At 42.8% G+C, this 26,707-nt stretch overlaps 1 protein-coding gene across 1 annotated transcript; it reads right to left on the reverse strand.

The window, feature by feature from the left end:
- Positions 1–25,464, reverse strand: UBXN7 (UBX domain protein 7). The gene is made up of 11 exons (XM_050902811.1): positions 25,392–25,464; positions 21,989–22,136; positions 19,905–19,972; positions 16,850–16,915; positions 14,758–14,870; positions 8,529–8,675; positions 8,056–8,146; positions 6,771–6,898; positions 5,957–6,350; positions 5,133–5,212; positions 1–542 (listed from the first exon to the last, which is right to left on the reverse strand). The coding sequence occupies exons 1-11, from the start codon at positions 25,462–25,464 to the stop codon at positions 381–383; spliced, it is 1,470 nt and encodes a 489-aa protein (XP_050758768.1). The 3' UTR covers positions 1–380.
- Positions 25,465–26,707: the final 1,243 nt, after the last annotated feature.

Here is a 26,707-nt window from a genome sequence, read left to right on the forward strand (position 1 = left end):
GCCTTATCACACACTATTTTCAAAAATAAATTAAACAAAACAGATTTAAGAATAGCAGCGAGAAGGGTATGTGTATTATGGCCACTCCAAGCCCCAGCATACTGGATACACAGATCATCGTTTTACTTTATTCCATGAAAACAAAGGAAAGATGCTCTTCCCAATGCTCTATGCAGGGCCCAAGCTGAGGAAGAAAATAAAACTCTGAACGCTCATTTGGTCACTAGAGCAGGAGAAGGGAAGAAGAGAGAGAAGGGCCAGCCAGCTGCCTGCCTGATTTCAGCACTGCAATCCTATGACCCTCAACTGCATATTTAATGAGTTGATGTCCCAGGCAAAGAGGAGAGGGGAGGAAGGCTGGGAGAACTCAGGCCACGGTGCTAATTCCTTTCCTGCACAAAGACAGTCTCTTGAGGACACAGGCCTGCCTCCTGTAACGTGATCTCATAGTCCAGGTGGGAGAGTTTCCTTCGAGGGAAGTTGGTGAGAAGTTCAAAGCGTTCATTGGGGTATCCTTTTGACTGGACATGTTTCACAAGAGCCTGGAGAGAAAGAAAGGCAAAGAAGTGTCATATAATTCAAAACAACACAAAAGAATGTAAAAAAAAATTCCCATTTTCCTTTAAAAAAGGAAGTTTGTAATCACAGACAAAGGGAATGTTACAATTTTGCATATAGTATAGACCTTCTTTTACTTTAATATCTAATTAGGCCCACACATGGTATGAATAATCATAAAGACTAATTACCAAGTGATCCCTTACCTAACCAATTCTTTAAACAGAAGGAAGACATACATAATAGTACATTAATTCAAGCAAGCTGAATGCCACATCACACATTCAAGTCACAGTAAAATAAGATTTGCAAAAAAAAAGCCCTTAAGCGCCCCAAAACAGAAGCCCCCTCACTTGTTTATCAGACATTACCCTTACACTAAACCTAAAAGCCACCAAAGAAGTATTTTCGTGAGGCAGCACTGACAGAAATAAATGCAGTATTTTTACTAATTTTTTTTTTTTTCCTGCCTTCAAGAAGCATGAGGTTTTGGGGTTGTTTTGTTTTGTTTTTTAAAGCTCTTTTCAATTCATTGACTTCTCTGCCTACGATAGCAATTGGGACGGGATACAGAGGGCATTGGGATGAAGGGGTATCAGCCTCACAACTCAGCAAGCAGACGTATCAAGAAGAGCTAATGTCCATGCTACGATGAGAGAGGTTTCCCAAGTTCATCAGGAAACACAGCAGATGAGAGCATAAAGTACGAACAGACAGGGACAGAGAGATGGAGATTGGCAGAGCAGTAGGGGATATAGCAACAGAGCAAGACTCGGGCAGAATGAAAAGTCGTAGCTTTTTAAAGAGGGGAAAAAAAGACAATTAGTATGTAATAAAACAGAAAGTATGAAAAAATAAGGGGGTCCCAACAATACTGTTCACATAGTTTTGGTGGGCAACTTATGCCAGTAAATTAAGTGTAAGGAGGTAAGCTAGCAGTATTAAGCTTCTAGCTTCCCCTTGCTATTTAGCTGCCGCTTCGGGACCACGGTGACCCAGCACCCAGAAAAAAGTGGTTGCAAACACGCGCTTGGCAGTTACTGCTGCAGCTCACAGGCTCGGGAGATCACTTGGGTGGCTGTTCATTTTAGTGTTTGTGTTCCGGTTGCTGTCGGTCATACAGTGCTGACGTGACACAGGATATGGTCTCCCACAACAGCCCGCAGCACTCTTCCTAACCTTTCAGGGGCATCGATGCAAATGGAGCACGAGGTCAAGGAGCTGCAGGAAGAGGTCAGCTTGTTCTGCTGCATCGGGGAAGATGAGCTGGAAAGCAGTAGGATGCTGGCAGCAACACTGCAAGGGCAAGAACTGAGGCCTTGCGGTGCAGACAGAACGGGATGACCAGACACAAACACAGGGAGGACAGCAACTTGCAAGATAAGGCGCCCTGGAGACCTGTGGCAGCAAAACAGCAGCTCTCCTCTCATTTGGAAAAATAAAAAAATAAATTTAAAAAAAAAAAATCAGTTGAAAAAATGATATAAAGTCTTGGCAATAAACGGGGAGGACAAACACGTTCCACCAGAAGACACAACTGGACCCACTGGTCCTACTCAGCAGGTCAAAACCAGCAGGGAGAAGCAGTGCATGCTGGTGGAGGGGACTCCTTCTGTAAGGGACTGAGGCACCCCACTGCCGACCTAACTCCGAGTCTTGGAAGCCTGCTGCTTGCCTAGAGCCAAGATGCAGGATGTCATGGACAGATTGTCAAAACTCATCAAGAAAGCTCAACACGTGTCTGCAGCGCGCCCTTGCAGCAGCAACAGGAAACCTGAGCTGCATCAACAAGAGCATTGCCAGCAGATCAAGGGATGCGACTACGTCACTCTGCTGGGCCACACTTGGAATACTGTGTTCAGTTTTGGTCTCTCCACATTCAAGAGGAACAAGGAAAAACTGGAGAGGATCCAGTGGAGGGCCATCAAAATGACTAGAGTATAGGACACGCCTAGGCACCTGAAGAAAGGTTGAAGGACTTGGATTTGTTTGACCTAGAAAGGAAAAGGCTTAGTGGGAATGTCATCACAGTGTTCCAACATAAAGAAGATAAAGGCATTTCTTTCACAAAGATGCGCGGTGGCAAGAGACAACACACACAAGTTGCTCCAGGGGAAATTTCATCTGGATATAAGGAAGGAATTCTTTACCGCGAGAGAAATTAAACTTTGGCCTAAGTTGCCCAGAGAAGTGGTGGAACGTCCCTTGCTGGAAGTATTCTAGACTCAGCTTGAGAGGGCCCTGGATAACCTCATCTACAGCCCTGCTTTCAACAGAGGGTTAGACCAGATGATCTCCGGGGATCTTTTTCAACCTGGACTTTTTCAAGATTTGATGACTGCAGAACAGCCAGGGAAGTACCTGCACGGAGATTTCTTCCAAATTCATCAAAATCCACACGCAAACCTTTGGTACGAGGAGATTGTTGCCCCAACCTCGTCTTTTACCTGGACTGTTCTCCAACAGGCTTTGCAGATTACAACGCCCGTGTCTGATGAGGAATGCAAGTAAGTGGGTTTGACTTCCTTTTCAGGTAACAAGGATGATCAAAATTCCTTTACAAGCCACTGTATTTAAAAATTCAGTTAAGTTTACTGCCCCCATCTCCCCCCTGTCCCGTTTAAAGGCCAGCATTTCCTGCACACCTTACAACACTTGGTAAACAAAAGTTATTCAGACAACCAGTCCGCGATGCAGACGAAGGGCTGAGCTGCTGAACAGAGCGAAGTCACCTTACTTAATTGCATGAAATGTGCAATTGCTTATATAAAAAGGCAGTGTTGCCCTTTTTTTTTTTTTTTTTTTGCCTGGGGGAAGAAAGGGATTATGGTAATATTGGAAGTGTAAGCACATCCTGGAGATAACAGTGTGTAAAGAAGCCACTCTTGATCAATAACAATGCAATGATTAAAAGAAAAGTTTAAAAACAGCCAGTGTTGGTGGGAGAGCAACATCGTCTCATCAGTTAAAACTTCTGAAGTGCAACTGCCTCCTTAAACAATTTCTTTTTACAGTTCTGGACAGCTTTAAAATGGAAGCAACTAAGGGCTGAAAAAAATCAGCAGGGAAATGATGCTCACAAAGAAACATTTGAGACAATCTTGATCTGACTGAAACGGCTTTAAAAGATCACATGACATGAGCACAAAAGCTGCCTGTTCAGTTCTGCAATAAAAAGATATCTTTACCCACAAATCTTGACTCACCTAAATTCCTCTGTTGACTGTGGCAGTAAAGGATATCACATGCTGAGATTAACTTCCTTTAACTACCACAGTCCATAAAAGGAGTCAAACCAGAAGTCAGGATTATCAGGAATATATCAATATTACACCTATGTACCACCTAAATAAATTAGTTTACTATTCAAAAGTGCTGCACGCTTAATAATACACACAACTTTATTTGACAGACTGCTTTCAAAAAGCAGTTAAGATATAAAAGAGTGCTTGGAAAAAGATCATACACTGATGACTGCTACGACAAAGCAAGAATGAAGGTCTGAAAGTAAAGCTGGTTCCTACAGTAAGAGTGATGCTCTGCCAGTGTCCCTCAGTCTTTTTATTTCAGCCCCAGGACTCCACGTGCAGCGCTGCAGGCAGTCTACATCCTACCCGCTACGCTCGGTTTTGAGAGTATACAAAAGCAACTTTTTTTTTTTCCCTTTTATTTTCAAGCAAAGGAGTTAAGGATGAGAATATGAGCTCAAGACACTGTACATTTCTAGAGTGCTGCAGACTAGATTATAGTCTCATTTTTTGCAAGAGACGTGACACTTTTCTCCTAAATCTGCACAAGATCCTTCGGAAGAGGTGTGCTTTTGCCTTCCCTAGGAGTTCAATGCAGAGCTTTTAGGTTGATTACATTAAAATGAGCTTAACTGGCCACCGTGTCATGAAAAGTCATGGCTAACAGGAATACAGTGACCTCTTTACACGCTGCTTCCAGATAAGCACCTGCAAAATTTTGATGGAAATGCCATCCACATTAACTTCTCCAAGGTAAACAAGCCCAAAGCACAGTGGAGACACACACCTGAAGCACAGTAATTAAATAATATTGTAATAAATTTGTTTTAGGAGAACTTCCTCCAAAGTCTGCTCTGTCATCCACGTCCAGAAGGGAGTGTGGAAGTACGATGAAAGAGATGGAGAACACGAATGAAGAATTGTGCCTTTGATTTTACCGTTGTCTGACCATGGGCCACGACTGAACTTTTCCATTTAGAAAACAACACACACAAACGAGTGAGCTGAGAGTATTTTATGGTAATTTAATGATTAATGCAAAAGCCATTTAGAGTAATTTTAGAAAGGAAACTAGCAGTTTTGGGACTAAGGAAGACACTGGAGCATACACACAACCCAAGCAGCAATGGAAACATTCAGAGCCAGCAGAGTCTGTTGATCAGAAGAGAGGAATGACACGGAAGAAACAACAGAATGACAGTGCAAGCACTCCCTGGATATACCACTTTCACTAGATCCGATTTCAATAGTGCCACCACGGGCAAAGAAATTCTCCAGTTTCAGCTCTCCTGTACTCAAACAAGGATTCCGATTAACTCCACTCACCAGAAGTTTAGCTTGTTCGGGCAGTGAAATTTGTTCCCTCTTTCCATCTGGATACCTTAGCATCAGCTGTGCCTTTGGTCCTAGCATAAAGGAAGTTACTACAAGTTAACAAACAACAAGGCAGCTGAACTGAGCTCTTCTGTAGATCTTACGTGGCGCGCTTTACTGCACAGCGTAGCAGGGTTAGGGACTGGAGACAAACACAAAGTTCCAGTCTATGAAGATATACTTCTACCACATGTGGCTAAAATATACACATCAAACTCTTTCAAGAGTTAATAGTAGTGACTGAAATCAGGCAGCATTCCCAGAGAAAAGCACACTGGGCTACCTCTGCCTTTGAGACCACCTCACTCTGCTGCATCCCAGCTCAGGCACCGCAGGGAGGAACAGAGACTCCGGGGACTCGTTTGTGTTAGCCAAAGTTGCATTACTAAAACTCAGTCCAGACCGTCAAGGCAACCAAGCATGAGGCGGGGGCTGATGTTATTCTGCTTCTCTCTACCATACTGGTAGAAGCCCTGTCATATGCACCTGCGTTACACCAATGCATACTTTATTCACGGACAAGGTCTCAAACTAAGAAACTTGAGCTCAGTAACTAACACGACTCTGCAGTTTGTGGCATCACTATGCCAAAGTGGTGCTGCTAGCACGGTGAATTCCTCAAACATCTGGTGTCAAGGAGGGAGTAAGACAGAAGAAAAGATTTAGCTTTTCAAAACAAGGGATAAAACCATGCTTGTCAGCGTATAAAGATTTTCAGGGAAAAAAACCAAAACACAAGTCACTATTAAAAAGAAAAAAAAAAAGTGGCAACTTACCATTCACATCTAGGCCCTGAAACGTACTTTCAGGCTTGTCAGTTGACTCCTCCAGTATCCCTGCATCAATGCAGGGCAGTACTCTGTGATTTGATGTTGTCCCAGGCTCAGTCCTTGCAGGGGGCTCAGGCTGAGGCCTCCGGCTCTCCTCTTTTTTATACCCCAAGTCCTTGTGCGGAGACTTCCTCAGCTTGGCAGGATTTTCTGATTCCTCCTCCTCCTCAGATCCACAAACCGAAATAAACTCTTCGCTCCCAGAAAAAAGCTCCGACTCTGACTCCTCATCTGACCGACTCTCCTGCTTGGCCTGCGAGGAATCAAAATGCGTCTCCTGTAACGAGGCTCTGATAGCAGCTTCCAACTGGCTGTCCTCACTGGCATCAATGAGGCTCTCCTGTTGAATACAGACATAACAAATACATAAAGATTGCTTTTAAGTATGTACTGAATATGAAGAGGACATCAGTCTTCCAAAGAGACGCTACTAAACCTGTCAGGAACAAACAGCATGAAAAGCTAGTCATGCTACGACCACTTCTCCTTGGAGTTTCACATGGAGTAATATATTTTCCTTCCACACATGCACAATTCTGTGACTGCTAAATCCAAAACAAATGCTGAAAGCACAAACTACACAACAAAAATAGTTATCATGGGAGAAGGCATTCCCTGGCATGCCATATTTTTGCGTGCTTTTGCACTAACTCATTAAGTCTGTTTATACTACTGAATGGGAAATCAGTACAGCTGGATAAAGACAGGCTAGCACGTTCTTTCAGGTTTCTCCAGTCTTCCTAGAGGGCCTCATACTTACTGAACGAGAGCATTTTTGGGGAGGACTGGTAGAATGACCATCCAGCTGCCCATGCTCACTCAGGAACCCAGTCACTTGGTCCAAGAAAGAAGTCACGTCTAGCTGGTGCCACTCCACTAGTTTCTGGCCTAGGGAACAAAAGGTGTCACAAAACATAATTTCAGCAAAAGGTCGCAACTTAGCTGTCAAACACACCAGTTCACTGCTGTGCGTGCACTCTGCAAGAGTCCATATTTGTGGAACTGCAGCTTCCTACCGGCTACCACCTGATAATTATGAAGCTTCCTCCTTCTGCTCCCTTGAAAAGGTTTTAATCATGGACAGACATAAATACAGACCCTGTTTATTTCTCTTCCTTTCTTTTTACCTATGGGAATGTGTGCACAGAATGGTGAATTAGGCTTCAAAATGAAAAAAAGCCAAACCGCTAAGTTTATGAAGAAGCATTTCTACATTCTTGCCTGCTTTGATTCTACACCTTGGCAAACAGCATTTGTTTCCGTAAGTAAAGTGTTAAGAAGAGTACCCTAACTTCAGTTTCAACATTAAAAAAAAAAGGTTTTGGGTGGTTTAAGTCAAAGAGCACAAAATCTCATCTCTGATTACAGACACTATTACTTCAGTCCTGAGAAGCAGAAGACCAGACCGTTAATATAGTTGCATTATATGATGACAAAAGAAGAAAGGGTGTTGGGATACAAAAGAAAAAGTAACAATTTCAAAAGAGCTGGAAGGGGAGGTAGAAGTTTGATTGTTCAGGTAAAAAAAAAAAACAAAAAACACCAAAACCAAACAATAAACCCAAAGCCAAAATGGTATTTCAAAATTAAGATGCAATTTAATAAGTCATCGCTGAGCCTCACAAAGCTACTGTGCAAGGAGCAGGAAGCAGATTCACGTAATGCTTACAAATATTGTAGTTTATTCATCGCATGATTTCAAGTAGCTTTTAAAACGACATTTAAAAAAAATTAATTTCAGAGTTTTACCACCAGGTGGTACTATTTTCACTTTCTAAGCAAAGTATTCGCTAAGCTATACCACGTAGGATAACCAACCACACAAAATTTCAGCAAGCCTTGGGAGTTTTATTCCCTTAGCGTCTCCAAAACATACTGCTTCACTTCTTCAGGGACAACAAGCTCTCTCAGAGAGCAAAACAATGTAACTGAGATTCTTCAGCTGAATGTAACAGATACTGCGAAAGATGGTATTCTAGCATACAACTGCCAGTCCTTCTCATGGGATATATAAACTGCAGGTAACCAACTGTCACTTATCTTACCTGTCCTGGGATCCAGGATGGAGACATAAGGGAAGTCTGCTAATTTATAAAACTGTATGTACCTCTGTCCTTCCTCACTGTCATGGTATACCTACAAAATACCACGTTGGAAGCAAATTACTGAGTGGAGAGGGAACACAAACAAATTTTCATGTACAAAGATTTTCTCTATTTTACGGTATACGCTACAAATGGTATGTACAGTTCTCAGTAACTCTGACAAGCTGAAAATACGCCTCTTAACACTCCACGTGTTAGAAGCTACGTGGTAACATCTTGAATGCACAAGTGAAAGGCAGTTTATGCAGTCAGATGCACATCCACGAACTACATCTCCATGAACTACTCCATCTTTTCTGCAAGTTCACCAAGAGAACTGCAGCAGTGCCATTTTATTCGAAGAAGCCCGTTTTTTTCACTGCCCCATCTACCAGGACACCAGGTTACCCGCACGGCCCCATTAAATTTCTCACCTGCCAAAAAATGAAATGTTCCCGGATTATGTTCTTCACAGCCTCATTGCTCCAGACATCACGGTTGAGACACTGACAGGCAAAATCTTGCACATTCTGAATGTTTATCATGAGCCATTTGTTCTGCATCTGACCACACTCCTTGGCCTGTAAGCAGAGAGAAAAGCTTCATTAGGTAAAACTGAGGAGCCAGACATAACCAATGCCAGCAATGATCAGTGATGGCTTCTAACACGGTCAGATTTTTCACCAAAACCCCTTCACAGTGAGAAAGATGGACAGTGCTAGTGAAAAGGCATCCACAAAACAGAAGGCAGGGCTGAAAGACCTGCTTTAAATGAGACTGGCTGAATTACAGAATCACATCGATGAACAGAGCTGCTGGATTTCAACAAGCCAAGCACAGGGTGGGAAAAGCAACTTGGGGGGGGACACAGGGATGCTGAATAAAGTATTTGTTCGGGAAAGAGTGTAGTCAATCACACTGATCTGACAACAGAGGAAAGACCTGCTCACTCTAAAGATAAACCTGTGGATCATCTTCTATTTAAGTAGGTTGCATAATTGACAGAGGACTTGCATTAATTCAACAGGACCCCTTCTCTGCGTGTTTTCTTTTTTCTCTCCAAGTTTTGAGTTACTCTATTACTGTGCAACTGCCGAATTGGGCATCCTTTTTTGATGCTCGTTATCCAGACTGCAAGTGGGGAGGAAGACAGAAAGGCGCAGGAAGAAATCTTACTGGTTTGAGTCACAAAGCTGGCACTGTCTGATTGCTTGGTTGCAAGTTAATGGTAGGAGTTTGATCAAGAATGTAATTCTGATCGCTGAACTGTCATACCTGTTGAAAAAAAGAGGGCTATATCAACAGCAGGAATGCTCTTACCACCTGGAAAGACTGGAACTAGCATATGAACTCCCTTTCCTTTTTAAAAAAGAAAAAAATTATTTATTTGTGAGTGTGTTCCCCATCCTGCTGGTAATGCACTTAACAGCAAATTCAAGGAATTAGGATGTTACGCAAGATTTTGCTGTTTTGGGCAATGTTTTGTTCCCCAAAGTTTTTACTTTTAAAATTAATTTTAGCCAGTGCACTTTTGACTAGTCAGCCTATCCAATGCGTGATAGACAGACACGTGAACCCCACACACTTAGCATCATGAAGTGAAGAATCTCAGTCTACAGAATTAATCTCCACAGCCAAGTGACCTGCAGAGCCAATTTTTATTTTACTCAAAGGAAAAAAATGAATGTAGAAGCATGGAATAGTCCTCCCGTTCTCGCAAGGGACCTCACACTAACTACTTACCACTAACATTACAGTGTCAGTATCCAGTATTTGGTCACCAGGAGAGACAAGTGGGGCAGGTGACACCTAAGTAACTGGTAAGGGTCTTAATATAGCCATTATGCTTTTATTTAAAAGACTTGTTTTGAACTAACTGTGGATTTTGAGAACTAATTCTAGGAAATCAGTTTAAGACGAGGCCTAGAGGTACTGCCCAAGTTTAAAGGGAACAAAAATCCTTATGTTATTTGAGTCAATTGGATTGCCTTAGTCCTGTGTTCTAATGTAATCCATATTGGATTAAAAGAACAAACTCAAAAATATATAACTAGAAAGCTGGAAAGTGCATCTCACTCTTCTACACTTACTTTGTATATTTTTCAATATTAGTGAAAACCTGGCTCTACCTCTCCTCCGTCCATCTAAGGTCCTCAAAAGGGTGCAAGCAGGAAATTCCACACAGAACATTTGCAAAGATGAGTTTTCACCTGTAGAGCAGGTATCGCTTTTGAAACTACTTTTAACTTCCTTCTAAAAACAACAGGCTTCACATTTAACATTTAAAAGGACATAGTTAAATTGCTACCATCTTACACACACACAACTCTGCTCTTACGACGCTACTGGGGTTTTTCTGAGGCGGTGGACGTGGGTGGAAGAAGAGTGTTGGGGGAAGAAATGCTGTGGGTTTGGAGATTATATTGGTGGGTCATTTTGGTAAGTGACAAAAGAACAAGGGAAGGCTCAATAGCTGGCTCGCATATCCCAAAAGCTATGTCTGATGGCTTTAGATCCACTGTTTCCAACATCAGCTGCCCCCCATTTCTCCTCCTCCTTCGAGGTACAAAGGCCAGCGCCTTAAACAGCACACAGACAGGGTAAGTACAGAACAACCCCTCTTTGCAAGCATCTCTGTTCAAGCTTTCAGCCATCAGCAGAGTGAGAACTTTCAAAGACAGACGTAGTGGATCTCAGATACAACGGGCCAGATGCAAAAAAAAACCCAACCCCAAAACAAAATCAAACCAATCTGTCCTAAGTTTACCTTTACCCTTTCTACCCATTCACATGTTTCATCACTGTGACAACTTATAGCAACAAACCAGCAATCTGGTTAGGTTAGACAATACGTGAAAGAAGTCTTGTTTTACACTCAGTACTGGATCTCACTGGATAACCTCCAGCTCCTGCACTACTAAAAATAACATGTTTTCCTCTCATTTGACTTTTCTGAATCACGTATGCTTTATAAATGTTGTGGTGGTTCTTCCTTGCTCAGCTTTGTTGAAATGCACTGCTCCTTTAAGTCAGCAGAGAGAAACAAGGAAGCGGAGCCAGCATCTTGTGACCTTCTGGACATCTGCTAATTAAGCATGATTCAGTTTGGAAAACAACAGGTGACAAAGTCAGAGCACGAGATTATCTAACAAGAAATATCCCATCTGTGCCACACTTACACTTCTTGCCTGGGCCAAAGCATACATCTTTTCATCAGCCAGCCATTCCTGGCCCAAAGATGCATCTGCAGGCCATGCTTATGCAAACGGCCAGTCTAGAAGCACCTTATGCAAAGGTAATTGCACCATTTGAGTATCAGCTTCCAAACTATTGCTGCTTGCTATGTACAAAGAAAGAAATTCAGTATCAGCTGTAAAGCAGGGAGCTGCTAGAAAAGGTTTAACTTGTAAATTGAGGAAACTTCATATAGACAGACTTGAAACTCTGCAACATTACATACAGTCATTTCACAGAAGTACTGAAATCCTAATGAGTGTTAAGTACAGAACTGCACGCGCCAGAACTATCTCCTCCCTAAACAAGAAATGTAAACTAAGTCAATTTGGTGCGTACCCCTCCACAAATTAAATCATATCTCACATCATACGCATGAAGAGATGAACACCTGCAATTCCTGAACGCAGTCTCTGAGATCAGAACAAAACCATGTTGTCCTTTACAAAGAGTGTTTGGTGAGCAATTTATTTATTTATTACACTCTTGTGATTTATTCCTAGCAGATTCTACATTAAGGAGATAACTCTGAAGCTTAATACACATTAAGGCTCAATATTACAGTCAGGAAACGACAGTTACAAATCCATTGTGCAATCTTAACTGACCACAGCCTAATTGTATAACCACACAACACTACTCAAATACAGACTTTTTGGTGACACTGTGTATTTAAGCTCTGAAAGTTGCTCTGAAATTTTCTAGTAGGAAAAAAAAGGCAGTTCAGGTCAACATCTCGCTGGCCCATCAGTTGTTTGCCTCTGGTTTATATAGCCCCATTCCACCAGTCACTAGGTAACTAACATCTAGTGGCTCACGTTCAAAAAGCCTGCAGGATTAAAAGAACATCTTTTACAGATTTTCTGTATCAAATCTTTTTCACCACATTTCTATGGTGTAATTTAGTTAATCGCACACTTAACTTTACAAGTATAGTGATCAGAAGTTGTTCTGTATGCGAAGCACACTGCTTTTTCACAGATAGCGAGTTAAAAAAAAAAAAATCAATGTCATTCAACACTTGAAAATTTCTCTTTAACTTCAGTTAATTTTCACGTACTCTTAAAAGCTAGTACTACTGACTTAAAATGAAATGGCAACTTTTTGCACCTTACTGATAACAAAGTTTCTTTGCAATTGAAGAAAAATGAAGTTTCTTGGGGAAAACCAAAGATAACAATCTACTTACTATCAAAATCAACCTTAGAGTACCCAAAGAGGAGCAACAAAAGACGAGCAACAAAGACACAGGAAAACCTTAGTAAGACCAGATGCCACCACTCTTGCTAAGTTTGAATAAAGTCATAAATCCTAAATGATTCTATGATAAATGTACATGGCACAACACTGGCAGAATGTTCTTGCACACCCCTCCAGACGTTAGAATACACCACACATCAATAATAATAAGAAAACCCCACTTAGATTAACACTAAACTACAAGAGCATCAAACTGACAGTATTTAGTCTTCGGTACTTTGGAATGTGATAAACATCTCTGATTTATTATATGGTTTATATATTTTTATCTAAGTGTACGGAGAAGGAAGAAGCTAACAGCAGCTTGCTAGAGATGAATTTTGAGAGACTCTGGTCACTGGATTCACAGGAGGCCCGACATTGTCCCAGGCTGAAGACGTACAGCAGCCTACAGCCATAAAAGGTAAAATAGAAGGGGTAATGGTCAACAAATTGAGAAGCCGAAGATTTTTATTGCGATGAAGTTGAGGAGCACCAGTTTGAAATGAAGGGTATCCCATGGGACAAGGAACTGTACAAGGAACACAAAAAGGTGAATACCAATACCAGAAAGTGTACATGTCTTTAAATTTGAGTTCCTGCAAAGAACAGGACAAGGTGTGTATATACAACCCACCACCACCACCTTTTTTTTTTTTTTTTTTTTAAATTTACAAGACTGTGTAAGAATGCAGAGACTTCAGGACAATCAAATCTATCAGTCAGTTATTTCATCCTCTGAAACTACTTTTGACTGTGGCAGATGCCACAATCAACATTGCTCAAGTCTTGATATGTTTTCAGCAAGACACGAGGAAAGACTAGCACACATCTCAAATTCCACAGCAGAGGCCAGAGGGCACTCGCTGACTGTGTATATGTTCCAGTCTGGAGCAGCACTGGCTGTTTTCAAGTGAATTCCCTTTACTGTTGCCTTTAACCACGCATTCGCTGGGTTCACAAACAGTTCTGAACCACAGGCCCAGCAGGTATCATCAGTTGGAGGGCCTGACACAACCTTGTTTGAAGTAAACTCTGAACCACACATCACAAGGCAGGGATGCCTCAGCACCAACTACTTCAGTCTGCTCATCTGCTTCCGTTGCACCAAATTACTTGCCGAGGCAGACACAGCTATTCTCTGTCAGCATCCTTTCAAACCTGGAATTTTGTTAGAAGATTAAACGTACACTGTCAGAATACAGGAATTAGTGACAAGCCAACTGATCCCTGGTGATTTGGGAAGCATAAAAAGAGAGATGAGGCCAACAGGATGAGAGCTGGAGACTCAATAAAGGCACACAGCATTTCTCCAAAAATTCTCCAGCAGTGCTCTAGTATTTGTGCATGGCAGTAGAGGCAAATGTGAAAAGAACGTAAATAATATTTTTGTTCAGCTCATGCAGTCAGATCTCCAGCATTGTTTGCAGCATCTCTATGGAACCATTTGATCATTAGTTTGCATTCTCATGAAATCATCATATAATAATAATAATAATAATAATAATAATCAATCTCAGCTACTTAAAGATGACGAGGTGGAAGTTCAGTAGTAACTGCAACTTCTGAAGAGTATCTAGAAATTATGGACTCAAAAAATAAAAATATATACCAATTTGCATATTCTCTAATCATTAGTTAAGTCACTGATCCATATCATAACAACTTATGACTAGATCCACACATGCCTACACAGACAGGAAAGGTGACACCTGAAATTATTTAAAGCTAACAGTCCCCTTCTCAGACAGACAATCTCTTGGATACTTTTTCCACCACTACCGGATGCAAAAGACAACCACTGTGATTTTATACAAGAGCAAGACCTCTACTGAAGATAAAGTTGTGCCTTCATGACAAAGCCACACTCAAGTACTTTTGCTAGCTCAGGTATTAGAAACCACTTAGCCGTGTTAAGATAACTCCGCCTGAGCTTAGCGGGGCTGTGCCACAAACGATATTGCCCCTTGCAAAGTACTTGAACTAACAATGGTAGACCACGTTGTTTAAGTCCTTCAGTAAGTCACCAACATTTCCATATGCAGTCCATCAAATATTTATCACTATACGGTCTTTTGTAACTTTCTGATCATCCGACAATGGATCCATACATGCCAGCAGCCTAACACAAGGCTTCCACACTGTACACAGCCATCACATAAGGAACTGCACCAAAATTTCAAACCTTACCGTTTCAAAGCTGCCTTTGTGCATCAGATCAATGGGAGGCCTGAAGAGGTCTGCTAGAGTAGTGAGTTTCTTATCTACTGCCCCTCCATTTCGTAGCTCCTGTTCCTGTCGAACTGCACAGCCCCAAGAGGAAAGGAAGCTGAATTAGACAAAATACTCACAAGATGGATTTATTATCGGCTATATGCTCATACACAAAACTTCAGCGCTAGAGTCACAAGGTTAGACCACACTGAACAAGATTAGCTGCTACGTAAGGTAAGAACCCCACTTGCCCTACCTTTCTCAAGCACTGGGCGTTTATTTCACTTTTAAAAAACATCTCAATAAATGTATCAGCAGAGGGGGCCATATGCCAGTATTCGAAAACAAACGAGCAAAAAAAAAAAAAAAAAAAAAGCCATGACTTGTCCCCAGTGATGCTTTTAAAAGGGGAAACTGAGCTAGATTGGAGCATCATAACTTTTACTTGGAATATTTCTATTCCAGTGTTTCTATTTCTTGACTGTAACGCAATCCCACAGAAAAGAAAAAAAAAAACAGACTTAGTTTACATGGAGAAATATCTTTGGACGTTTATATTAAATATCTACTCCTCCTACAATCGGCTCCAGATACCACTGTCTCCTTCAGGTGAACAGGTTTTCAGCCTTGTTTATCCCCAAGTACCACACTTTGAGCATGTTTCTTTTAGACTTATCAATTCCATTCAAAATAATACAGAACATATTTCCTACCTAGACATGACCATATACAATAAAGGTAAATCACAGCAATTGCCCACCTAAAAATGCAGCGATACAATGTATTTTATGGAACCAAGTCAGCTGAAATGGGCAATAACTATCCCACTACCAAAAACTTTCCAGTAGTGAAAGAAGATGTCAATGGGCCATAGCATACAAACCATTTTTGAGCAGACACTGGATCTCCACAGGGAAAAAAATATAACTGTGGAGCAGGCCTAGGAGCCAGGAAATAATCTGGACTTTCATGGCCAGCATCGCTTTTTCAGAGATAGCCAGACAGTGATATTCATCTATGAAGTTTTACCAAAAAGCATGATAAAGTTTCATCATAAGCCCTCACAATTTTACATATTGTGCATCTCTAAATGTCTTATAACAGAGTGGAGATGATGAGAAAAAATTTAAGGGTATGATGATTCTGTAAATGGTGTATTTTCATTCACACAACTGCCAGTGGCTTTAGTACTTGACAACTTCATTATCACTGGAAAACCCTGACCAAACCTGTCAGGGGAAAGAAAGTAATTACAAACACTTATTGTCAGTTTGGCATCCAACAGCACCTAACTATGTGGGAACCTGGTCCATCATTAGATCTTTTGAACACTCCAGCAACATCAGCGATAACAACTGCACAACAGCTCTAACTCAGCTGTGAAATATCTGGTGTTCTGTTGTCAAAGAATCATATTCTATGAAACTTAACGGCTTAAATAACAGACAATGCTTTGTCATTTGGAGATTGTGCATATGAACAGATAGACAGTGGTAAACAGCAATTAAATTCATGGGAACCTTGTGCGCGGCCAAGGAAGAAGTGTCAGGGCTACTCAAATCTAATTCAAGTGCCAGAATGACCACTGGCTAGCCAAGAAAAATTCAGTGGATGAACTTAATTTCTACCTGGGTGTTAGATTCTTCCCCCTTTTCAATTCCCAGAAAAAAGTTTTTTTTTGAGAGTTATCAAGAAAATATTTGCCATACCAAAGCAGACAGAATATACTGTCTGCAGGTTTTACCTATGTAACACAGCCAAGTGTTTGGACCAGCATCCTCACTACCTGCTTCATATGTCCATTACTCAGTACTCTCCCTTCAGCCACCCCAGAACAATAAACTAACAGCCCTAACTGTACCACAAACATGGAAGAGACATGTCAGCAAGCAGTACTGACACTACAACAATGAACAGCCTAATAATGTTATTAAAAAACCCTTTTGCTATACAGTAGGCAATTTAAAAACCATCTAATGACTGAAAGCTGTCCTAGCTTACAACGGAAACTATTTTTCAATCTTACTTGCATTAAACAAAAATAGCTTACTGATCTGTAGACACTTACTGGTTTCTGTCTGAAAATCCCGAAAGCCATCAAATATTGAGCGCGCAGGTCTGCGTCTTTTAGGAGCTTTAAAAAAAAAATTTCAAGAATTATTTCAAAAGTATACTATCAAAATAATTACATATTAGTACTTTCCATCACACGTGTGGGAAAACAGAATAGGAACCCAAAGCATGAATGATGTGGGAGTTAGGTCATTAGGAAGAGCTGGAGGACGATGGGAGGATGGATATAGGTAGTTTGTAAGACCCATTTCCTAACACATCCTCCCTCCAGCAAACCTTACCCCAGAAACAAAACATGTAACAACAATACACAAAAGTTTGAAGTTAGCCCTTTCTGCTGGGCTCCCCAAGGCCCATCAGTATGTAGTGGCAGTGCTGTCACAGCATCAACACGTCACAATTCCAGTCAAGATTTTTACCAAAGGCCCTCAAGCAGATGAAAAACTTCAAAAGATGAAACCCCGTGGGAGAACATTTTCTTTATTAGGAAACACAGTCGTTTTTTGCACAATGCATTTCTATTCTTTTCTAATCTCTTATCCAGATCCTGTCCCAACTTCTTGGCTGGACTGGCAACAGTCACACTCTTCCATTGGATCCAGTATCACTATCTGCAAGGAAACCTTCGGAATAGATTATTTGCAGCTGGACAAAGACAGCGGCCCAGGCAGATAACTGGAATAGCACCTAAAAGTACCACTGAAGTCCTACGGTACCGCACAACCACTGTACTTGGACTGCAAAACAGAACTGCCTGCCAAGACTTATTCCAGCTATTCCTCTGCATTACTATTAACTGAAAGCAGAACAATTTCAAGATAGAACTTTCAAAGCCTAATTGTTACAAGACATAATAAATAATAAACAAATTAAACAAAGTAGGATAAATATAACATATACCCACCGGAAACCTGCAGTAAGAAAAATCCATTTACTGTGAGAAAGCATGACCTACACACAGGTTACAAAGTAAGTACCTCCAAAGCTTGATTTTAGAGACCCTTCTGGTTTTGCACCCACAGTGCGTGCAGCATCTTTCACCTTGTGCCACACCAAGGGCATAAAGACTGGTACACAATTCTTGTTCCTTGCATTCTCCTTGTACAGAGTACGAAGGAAAGAATCAATGTATCCCATACAGACTATCATGGAAAAAGAAAGTAAGCCTGAATGAGGAACATGCTTGTGAATAACACCTAACTCCAGTAACATCTCTTTCACCTCTAAATGCTTAGGCACAAGCACAACCCATTAAAGCCAACTTCAGAGCAATTTAAACTGCAGCTAAGAATAAGCAACTGAAGGACCACTTCAGCAAAAGCAGCATTTCCCTTGCCAGGCTTCGCTACGGCCTGGCAGCGCTGGTGCAAATGTTCACAGCAGTCCAGGTAGATGTTTTTCGGATATCCTTTGTACTGCAAGACGGGATCCATGCATCTGGCAGAGCCCAAATAGACAGGGTCATCTCTTCAACGGGAAGAAAACCTAAGCTCATACGAGCACCTCAATATGACACTGTTAAAAACAGAAACCGGCACGTCCCATGCTTTGAGGTTAGACTGAAAAGACCAAGTGAAGTATCTCTGCAGTTTCAGCTAACTTGTCAGGCTCCTTCATGTTATAAACAGAGGTGGCATTAGTGAGCGTATTAGCACTGGTGGACCAGACAGTGCCAGGAGGCTACCACTGATCCACAGATCACCTCAGCTGGGTGCTCAGTGACAGTGCATCAGGGATCAGTGTGTCACAGGCGGGTAGAACAAGACCAAGCATTAGGGTCAGCAGATCTTAATCCCGCGCCTCTTAGATTCTTGAACCCATAGGAGTCTACAGACCTTTGTCAAAAACTCTGTTGGGCCACAGGAACAAGTGCACTGTCTTCAGAGAGCCCTCAGCAGGGCACCTTCCTCTGGAACCACCTCTCAGCTTGTGCATCCTGGCTAAAGACCTCTCTGATGTTGAAAAAAAGGATCAAGAGAAAACCAGTTCCAGGGTAAACCTGAAGCTTGGCCTCCTTCTCCTTTCTAGCACAGGAACTAAACGATAGAAAAGAGTATTTCCTATTGGTATGAGATCACTTTAAAGATGAGCACTTGCATGCCCTCCCTTAATAAAAAGGGCAAGACTCTCAATCCACTTGACATGGCAAAAGCCATACAGCCAGCCAGAAATGGCCTGGTCAACGTGAGAAGGGCAGAGCCTCACAAGGCTAGAGGAGGTAAGCGTAAAAAGAGAGAGCCTTAGATCTCCATACAGACATGGACACTATACAAAAGGAGAGGATAATGCACCAGGTAATCCAGTACTCCTACAGAAGTTCCACCCCTGTGCTGCTGTAAAAGAACCACTACATCAGAGGTTTGAGATTGAGGTTTTGAGATTCAGAACATTAGTGTATCACCTGAGTACTAAACAGTGTTTTAGATAAGGACCCAAAAGAAAACAGCATTTCCATCACCTGTTTCCTTAGAGCAAAAAAATGCTGCAAAAGGAAAAGTGATAAACAGCTTCAGAAAACAAACAAGAAAACTAGCTGCATGGTACAGTTCAAAGAGCAAATTAGATTTCTAAATGAGAAATGGAGAAAATGATGAGTAATCATATGGTTCAGCCCTTCTTTCTGATCTATCATCTCCCTAAGAAGCATGCATTTGTCCTCTTCATTTTCACTCGTCAGCCAAGGCTCAATCTTTTATCCCACCACCTTAAACACTTTCACAGCAGTATCACATGGTTCTGAACCCCCAGAACGCGGATGTATACTTATCATAGCTAATTGGCTGTTGCCTCACAAAGTCTCGTGAAACAGGAGTTAGCAAATTAGTACCACTGGGAATGTAGCATCTCTAATGTGCGAGGTTTTCAATAACACAGGTGTTATTTCCAAGTATGCAATCGTGTTACATGGCTGCAGAGTTGCAGCAGGGAAAAAAACAAGAATAAATCCACACACAATGCTTTCTTCATATTCAGCACGTTGTTTTTCTTTTGTCACTTAGCTCATCTCAAGGTAAAGAAAACAAAAAAAGAAAATAAGAACACAAGCCTACCTCCAAACAAGGGCTCAGGCTCTACTAAAATTTCCTGTTTTTGAGGAATTGGAGCTCGTACTTCATCACTATCAAAGGGGAAGAAAAAAAAAATATATAAGAGAGATGATAATATTCCAAGTACTACATAAACCACATCCCATTGTGCTCCAAAGGCTCCTGCAACTGGAACCAGCTAAGGATGCTGCTGTACCATCGCACAGAATCAAGAGATTTGGGGTCAAAAGGGACCTCAAGAGACCATCTATTCCCACTCATGGCACTGATGCAGGACTTGGTATACTCTGCATTAAGATCTGGCATGGATGACCTCTGTAAGTCTTGATAGAAGATTACACAAATCCCTGGGTGACTTGACCCCAGGCTTTGTCAATCTACTATTTAAACATTTTTTCTTCTTTAATAACTTTCTTAGAACTTGGAAAAGCTTCTTAAAACTTAGCAAAGGCTGCTAATTAATCCACTTGCCACCCTCCTCCCCTGATTATCTACACAGAGAGAAAAAAAGTATTATCTTCCTTATTACCAGCTTTCTTCTGTTGGAAGACTTTTTGCTTCCACTTGAAACCCACAGCCCTCTCTCTTCCAGAGGAAGGAAAACAAGATGGTCAAAACAGCCATTTCCCCCCCATTTCCGAAGCAATTCTTTGCTTACATAGCTGGGCTCCCTCATGTATCAACAGCTTAGTTACGCTTGCAGAGACTGCTAGATAATCTGAAATTATGACTAGGAGAAGAAAGGAAATCACAAGGGCTCTGAAACAGTATCACTTACTCAGTGTGGTCACCTGGCCCATGGATCTACGCGAAGGAGGGCACAGGCTCACCCAAGGAAATCCATTGCTATATCCTGCCTATGAACTACTCCTGAAGTGCCCTCTTCCCTCGCACTCTTTGAAGTCGTAAAGTATGCAGTTTGTGGCTCTTGGCCTTGCAGGTTTCAAAAAGTAACTGATAATGTCAGCAAGATGCACTAACCTTGCTATTAACCTCCACATCTTTGATTGCTGTTGTGAAGCTAGTTATTCTCCATTTTGCATTTGCATATTTATTGTTCTCTCTTCCTAGAAGTAACACTAAGCTGACCAGCACCTGGAGGGTGTCAAGTATAAAAAAGAAAGTATTCCAATAAAAACTTGAATCTTAAGTCACTGATGTGCCAGAAGTTGTCTAGAAATAAGAACTCTAACACCTATAGATACAGAGTTTTAACTTCATTACCTGTCAAAGGTTCAAGCAGGAAGGCACTTGACATCAACTATAAAGGTTAGTACTAAAAGAATTGTTTAAATTTATACATGTGCTTCAGAAGTATGAGTGGCAAGAATTTTCTTTAGAAGTTAGTTGTCTTTTTCCTGAAGTGGAAGATTTTCATAAAGACAAAAGCATGGCTAGGTTAAATTTAGAACATTTAACGAATGTGACTTACACCAATTAGCTTCCACTCAAAATATTCCATTTATCCCAAGCAGGCACATTAACAGGCAACACTGAAAGACTCTCTGCCATGCTCAAGTGGAACAACTCTTCCCTTTATTGGCATCTGATGTGTAAGACACTGACGCAGATTTTGCAGCTGCTTATTCCTCTGCATACTAGCGTACACGATCTAGCCTTTCCAGTGCCAAATCTGATTACACTTAACACACAGTAAAACCCTTACAAATGGGACTAAGGTCACTACATTTATAAGAACCAAAACAACAGAACTCTCTAACTGCCAAATTAATGTAAAGCAAGAGTGCTGGTGAAATTTAAAAGTAAGAATCTCTTACTACTGGATCCCCACTTTAACGTCTTGAGCTCTGTTTGCAAAAAACGGTATGTATAAGCTACAGAAAACTTCTGAAGCACACGCAAGAGAGACTAACTTATGTTGGTCTACATACCAACTTACGTAATAAGAACTTATTTACCCAGAACAATATTGGAGCAATCAATTTAACAAGATCATCAAAGAAGCACGTATTACAGCGAGTTGACAGCAGGTTAGAAGTGACAATTGCCTTATTTGTTCTGCCTTACACTATAAAATTCTTAAGACAGACTACTCATTTATACAGACATGTTCATCAGGTACATACTCAGTGTGCGGTCGAACAGCAGACACCCCTGCAGAACTGGTGCTAGGCTCCTCTGCTATGCCTCCACCATCCAGAAACATGGTGACAGCCATCTCCAGATTATTGTTGCATGCTTCAAGCATGTGCTTTCCCACGCTTTCACTGGCACCTGTAATGCCAAAGAAAAATTAAAGCATTCTTTGGAAAGCATTTTGATTGGAAGCGCTAGCAACAGCTGAAAGGTTGCTACCTTTCTCTCTCAAAGCATTAATAATTAGAAAGAACAGTTCATCAGTTGCTATTTATCTCTGAAGTACAACTACAAAATGAGACAAACATATCTTACGGGGGAAGGGAATGCCTGCATATAGGACAGTCGGACTTCTTCCTTCCATCAAGAGGAAACTTAGTGGAAGCCATCTGAGGGGTTTTAGCATGGTTTTTCTTTTTTTCTAGAGGTCAGACCTTTTCCTGGTACAATTTTCCAAACACTAGTAGGCATACATGAAAAAAATGAAAACCTGACTTAACATTTTAACAGGGAGAATAGTAAATGAGCTGCTAAAGTTTTTTACCCACTTATAACAGATATTTAAAGATGGAAGAAAAGACACCATTTTACTGATTGCGCTAAAAGGCAAAAACAAAGCAGCAGAAGCTCAGTTCCCATAAGAGGGGGGAAAAAAAGCCCAGGGGGAGAAAGTAGTACTTGTCTACATAGTTATTTGTATAATGACTAACATTTATTAAAATCTCTCCTAAGTGCAACTAAATCAGTCTTATTCTTGCTGCTCAGGATGAAACAGTAGTTCTTAGCATCACTTGTAAGTCTTTCCTCAGAGGGTCAGCCTCTACCTCCCAACTTCTCCTCAAAAACCATACCATCAACAGAAGCACCCTCATCAATGGAAGCTCTCCTGCACCCAGCATCTATCTCTCTAGGTGGTGGGCTGCCAAAGAGTTTATTTTCATATGGGAAGGCTGGTAGAGGAAGAGTGGCAAAATGCAGCTGAACCAGTTTGGGAGTAGCTTTTGGATCTGTAGTAATTCTTACTAGGTTCACTGCAAGTCACCAAAATGAAGAAAACACTTTCCTCAGCATAAGAGTCACAGATAACATCAGCTTGGGCAAAACACATTTGGATGTTTCTCAGATTTTCTGGGAAAGACTCAAGAAGCTCTAGTTTGAACAGAGAGTACACTTTGAAACTGTCCAGATAAATCAGTTCTAAATGACCTGCATCATTACATTAAATCACAGAGAAAGCCAAACTGACTGAGGGAACTGGTTTGCCAAAAAACCCACCAACCTGCCATGACAAGCGTAGTCGGATGGCAGTCAGCTGTATTTTAAGACCTTAATCGAGATGAAGGAAGTGCAAAATAAAAACTAGTGACATCTCAAAAAATGATGCGAGAGCATCAAGTTCACGTTCTTCAAACAAACTGCTCATTGGCATTTTCAGCTCATTTCAATGTCAACTGTACCAATTAAACAATACCTGTATAGTTTGGAATACACATACCACCCTACAACCTCACTGCACAGTCATGCGAAGTCATTCATTTAGAAGAACTAGAAGAAAAATGATATTCAACCCTCCGCTATTTAAAGAGATACCAACACAGACAGTGCTTGTACTGTTCATCACTCCTAAGGGAACTACCATCATATGAATGTTTTCAGTGCTTGTGCTGGCAAACAGAAAATACTAAATATTTGTTAAGTCTCAAAGCAAATTTCAAAGAGATCTCATCATTTCATTGGTAAAGATACAGAGGAGCTACATGCTCTTAGCAATACTTTTCTGGATGAGAGCACTAAAAAAACCCCACAATTCTGCCATCTGCATAAGAGAAATATATCAAGGACTATTTTTCCTCATTCCTCACTATCACCTAGGCTAGAATCAAACTGCTGTATTCATTCAGCCTTTTCCCCACAAAAAGGAGTGATTTCGTACAGTTACAACTCAAAGTTGAAAGCTGCTAACACAAACCACTGAGGGTGCGTGCTTCTGAGCACCTGTCAAATCACGCCAGTATCGGCAAGACAAGCTCCACAACAACACGCTTTTAGATATAACCTTAAATTCTGTTAAAATGGAAAAATGAAACTTCAAAACTCTACTTTAGCAGTGGATGGGTGAAGCCCAGCAGGTTCTTTTTTCCTTTGTGAAAGCAGAAGAGGGGTCCTCCAACGTTTAGCATAAACCATCTGTATAAGCACAAAAAGCTATCAGGAAGAGCAAACTAGCATGGCTCCGCCTGTTCTGGTTTGTTTTTTAGCAAGTATCTCAGGCACTACTGAAAAGAAAACACAAGGCACACACAGGCACATACTACAATGAAAACGTATTTGCTGTAGGTTCTTTTTATTTGGAGGGTTTATTCTAAAAAGCTTCTTTAAGGATAGCCGAGTGATCAATAATTTCCCAGTGTACCCTACCGGCACGTTCACAGCGTACTAAACACCCTCAACGTCCCTGCTCAGGGTCTGAGTGCATCCAAGCCCAAGTACAGGGACACAACCTGAAATTGAGGTGGTTAGAGTAACCGAACTAAAAGCAGTTTCACTTGTATCAACTAAAAAGCCAAAGATGTTTTATTAAACACTCGTTCAGTATTTGATACGTAATGCCATAAGCAAGGGGGAACTATAGCGAAGCAGATTAAACACAAAGTGGGTCAAGTGCTCAAAGTACACAAGCTAAAGCAGGAACTATCACCTGCCGCAAACTTCAATTTAAAAGCGATGTGCTATTTTCGTTAGCAAACTAAATTCTCAGTAAGTCGACTGTACTTTAAGATTTATTTTATTTTTTTTTTTTTTTTTAAAACGCGGACTCAGGGCTCAGCTCCAGTCTCCCTCCCGGCCGTCAGCTTTATTTGCAGGAGCGGGACGCGGCTCCCGGGGCGGAGCGGACCGGACCGCCGGGAGGGAGGACACATACCCGCACCACCGAGAAGCTCGGCCGAGCGGGGACAACCGAGAGGCGCCTCCAAGCCGCCGCTAAAAGCGAGCGGGACCCCGCGACGTACAGGGCGGAGGCACCGCGGGTGCCCGGCCCGGGCCCTCGACCACCACCCGCCGCGGCGGGCCGGGCCCCGGAGCGCGCCCGCTGACAGGCCCGGACGTCGCCAGCGCCTGTCGCCTGGAGGGAGGCCGCGGCGGCAGCGGGAGGACCACCCGGGAGACAAGGGGGAGCGTGCCCGGGGCCGCCCGCCGCCGCCGCCGCTCTGCCTCGTCCCGCGCAGCGCCTCACGCCGCGGCCCGCTCCTCCCGCCCGGCCTCCCGCCCCCGGCCCGCCGGGGCGGCCGCCCCCTGACGCGGCGGCGGGGGCCGGACGGGAGCCGCCCGTTAAGCACGCAGCAGCGGCGGCCTCGGCCGAGCTCGGCGGGCCCCGGCTTCCGTGTGCCTCACCCGTGATGGCGGTGAACTGCTGGATTAACCCCTTCAGCGCCGAGGAGGCCGCAGAGCCCCCGTGCGCCGCCATCTTGCCGCCGCCGCACAACAACACGCACGCCGCCGGCCCGCGCGCTCTGCGCAGGCGCGGCGCCCGCCCGCGCCCTTCCTCTGCCCGCCGCCGGGGAGGCGCCTCTCCGGGCCGCCGCGGGCGGGGCGGGGCGGGAGTTGCCGTGGCAACGCGACCGGCCCCGCCCCGTCGCCTCAGCGGCCCGGAGAGGCGGGAGTTGCCGTGGCAACGCGGCCCGCCCCGCCGCCTCAGCGGCCTCCGCCGCTGTTCGAATGCTGGCGCGGCTGGCAGGAGCTTCCCCCCTACGTTTCAGACTCTCCGCTTTCCTTAATCGCGGGACTCGAGGAGCAGAGACCTTAGCGGCAACACCGAGACACTCGTGACACGAGGCCAGAGCTTCCACGCAGATTTACCTCGTCACAGACGCCTACGGCGACGCGAAGGGGTCTGGCAGGCCTCGGCCCTCGCGCGGAAGTGTGTACAGGTGGTGTCCCAAAAATGAGGATTCTTTTACCCGGTGTGTAAAAAAGCTGATTAACACACACAGTCGCGATATTTGTTTATTTCATGTCTGCGCAGAGATGGGTGCTAGGTGGTAACTCCACAAAGCTGGCACACCCGGTTAACACAGGGTAAAGCATTTTATACATTTCGAGCAACAGTTATCAGTACTTTTACAGTTTCGCTGAGTTACCCTCCTTCCTATTGCTTCTTGCAAGTCTCATCTCCACTTAAAGTCGCAGCACCCTCCTTTTTTACTGCACATGTTCCGTGAAGAAGGGGTTTCTGTTGGCAGGGGCCTCTCCCTACCCGAGGGCGGGTTTTCTTTTATGTTAATTAGGTTAGTTCACTCACAGTTCAAGTAGCTCTTTGGTTGCCCTTGTGCTTATCTTGGTATTTCTTTACCCGGCTGACTTACGGTGTCATCTTGTTTCTCTTCTCAAGGTCGCGCCTCGTTAACTAAGTAGCATCCTTTGTTCTTGTTTCTTGCATATCTCCAACACAGGGGCCACAGGTGCTGCAAGGGATGAGGCAGGACCTGAGGTGGCCAAGAAACAGTGTGGCTGCTCCTGTCGAGGGAGCCCGTTACAGGGCATCCCTTGCTGTCGGGATTCTTTTGCTGTCGGTTCTTCAAAGTCAGAAGAGAAAAGCCCTCAACGACAAGCATGCTGGGTGTTTTTGATCCCTACACTACCTGCAGAAATTGCACCCATAGAAAAGGAACGTTTTACTACTTTTAGTTGTTTCACAAAATAGCATGGTC

The sequence above is a fragment of the Gymnogyps californianus genome, chromosome 10 (assembly GCF_018139145.2).
Source record: "Gymnogyps californianus isolate 813 chromosome 10, ASM1813914v2, whole genome shotgun sequence".
In the NCBI taxonomy this organism is placed as follows: domain Eukaryota; kingdom Metazoa; phylum Chordata; class Aves; order Accipitriformes; family Cathartidae; genus Gymnogyps; species Gymnogyps californianus.

Coding starts and splice junctions, on each gene's coding strand:
- UBXN7 (XM_050902811.1), bottom strand. CDS start 25,464: ATGGCGGCGCACGGGGGCTCTGCGGCCTCCTCGGCGCTGAAGGGGTTA. Junction 22,137..25,391: donor GCAGTTCACCGCCATCACGG/GTGAGGCACACG, acceptor TTGGCATTACAG/GTGCCAGTGAAAGCGTGGGA. Junction 8,147..8,528: donor AACATTTCATTTTTTGGCAG/GTGAGAAATTTA, acceptor GGTATTTTGTAG/GTATACCATGACAGTGAGGA.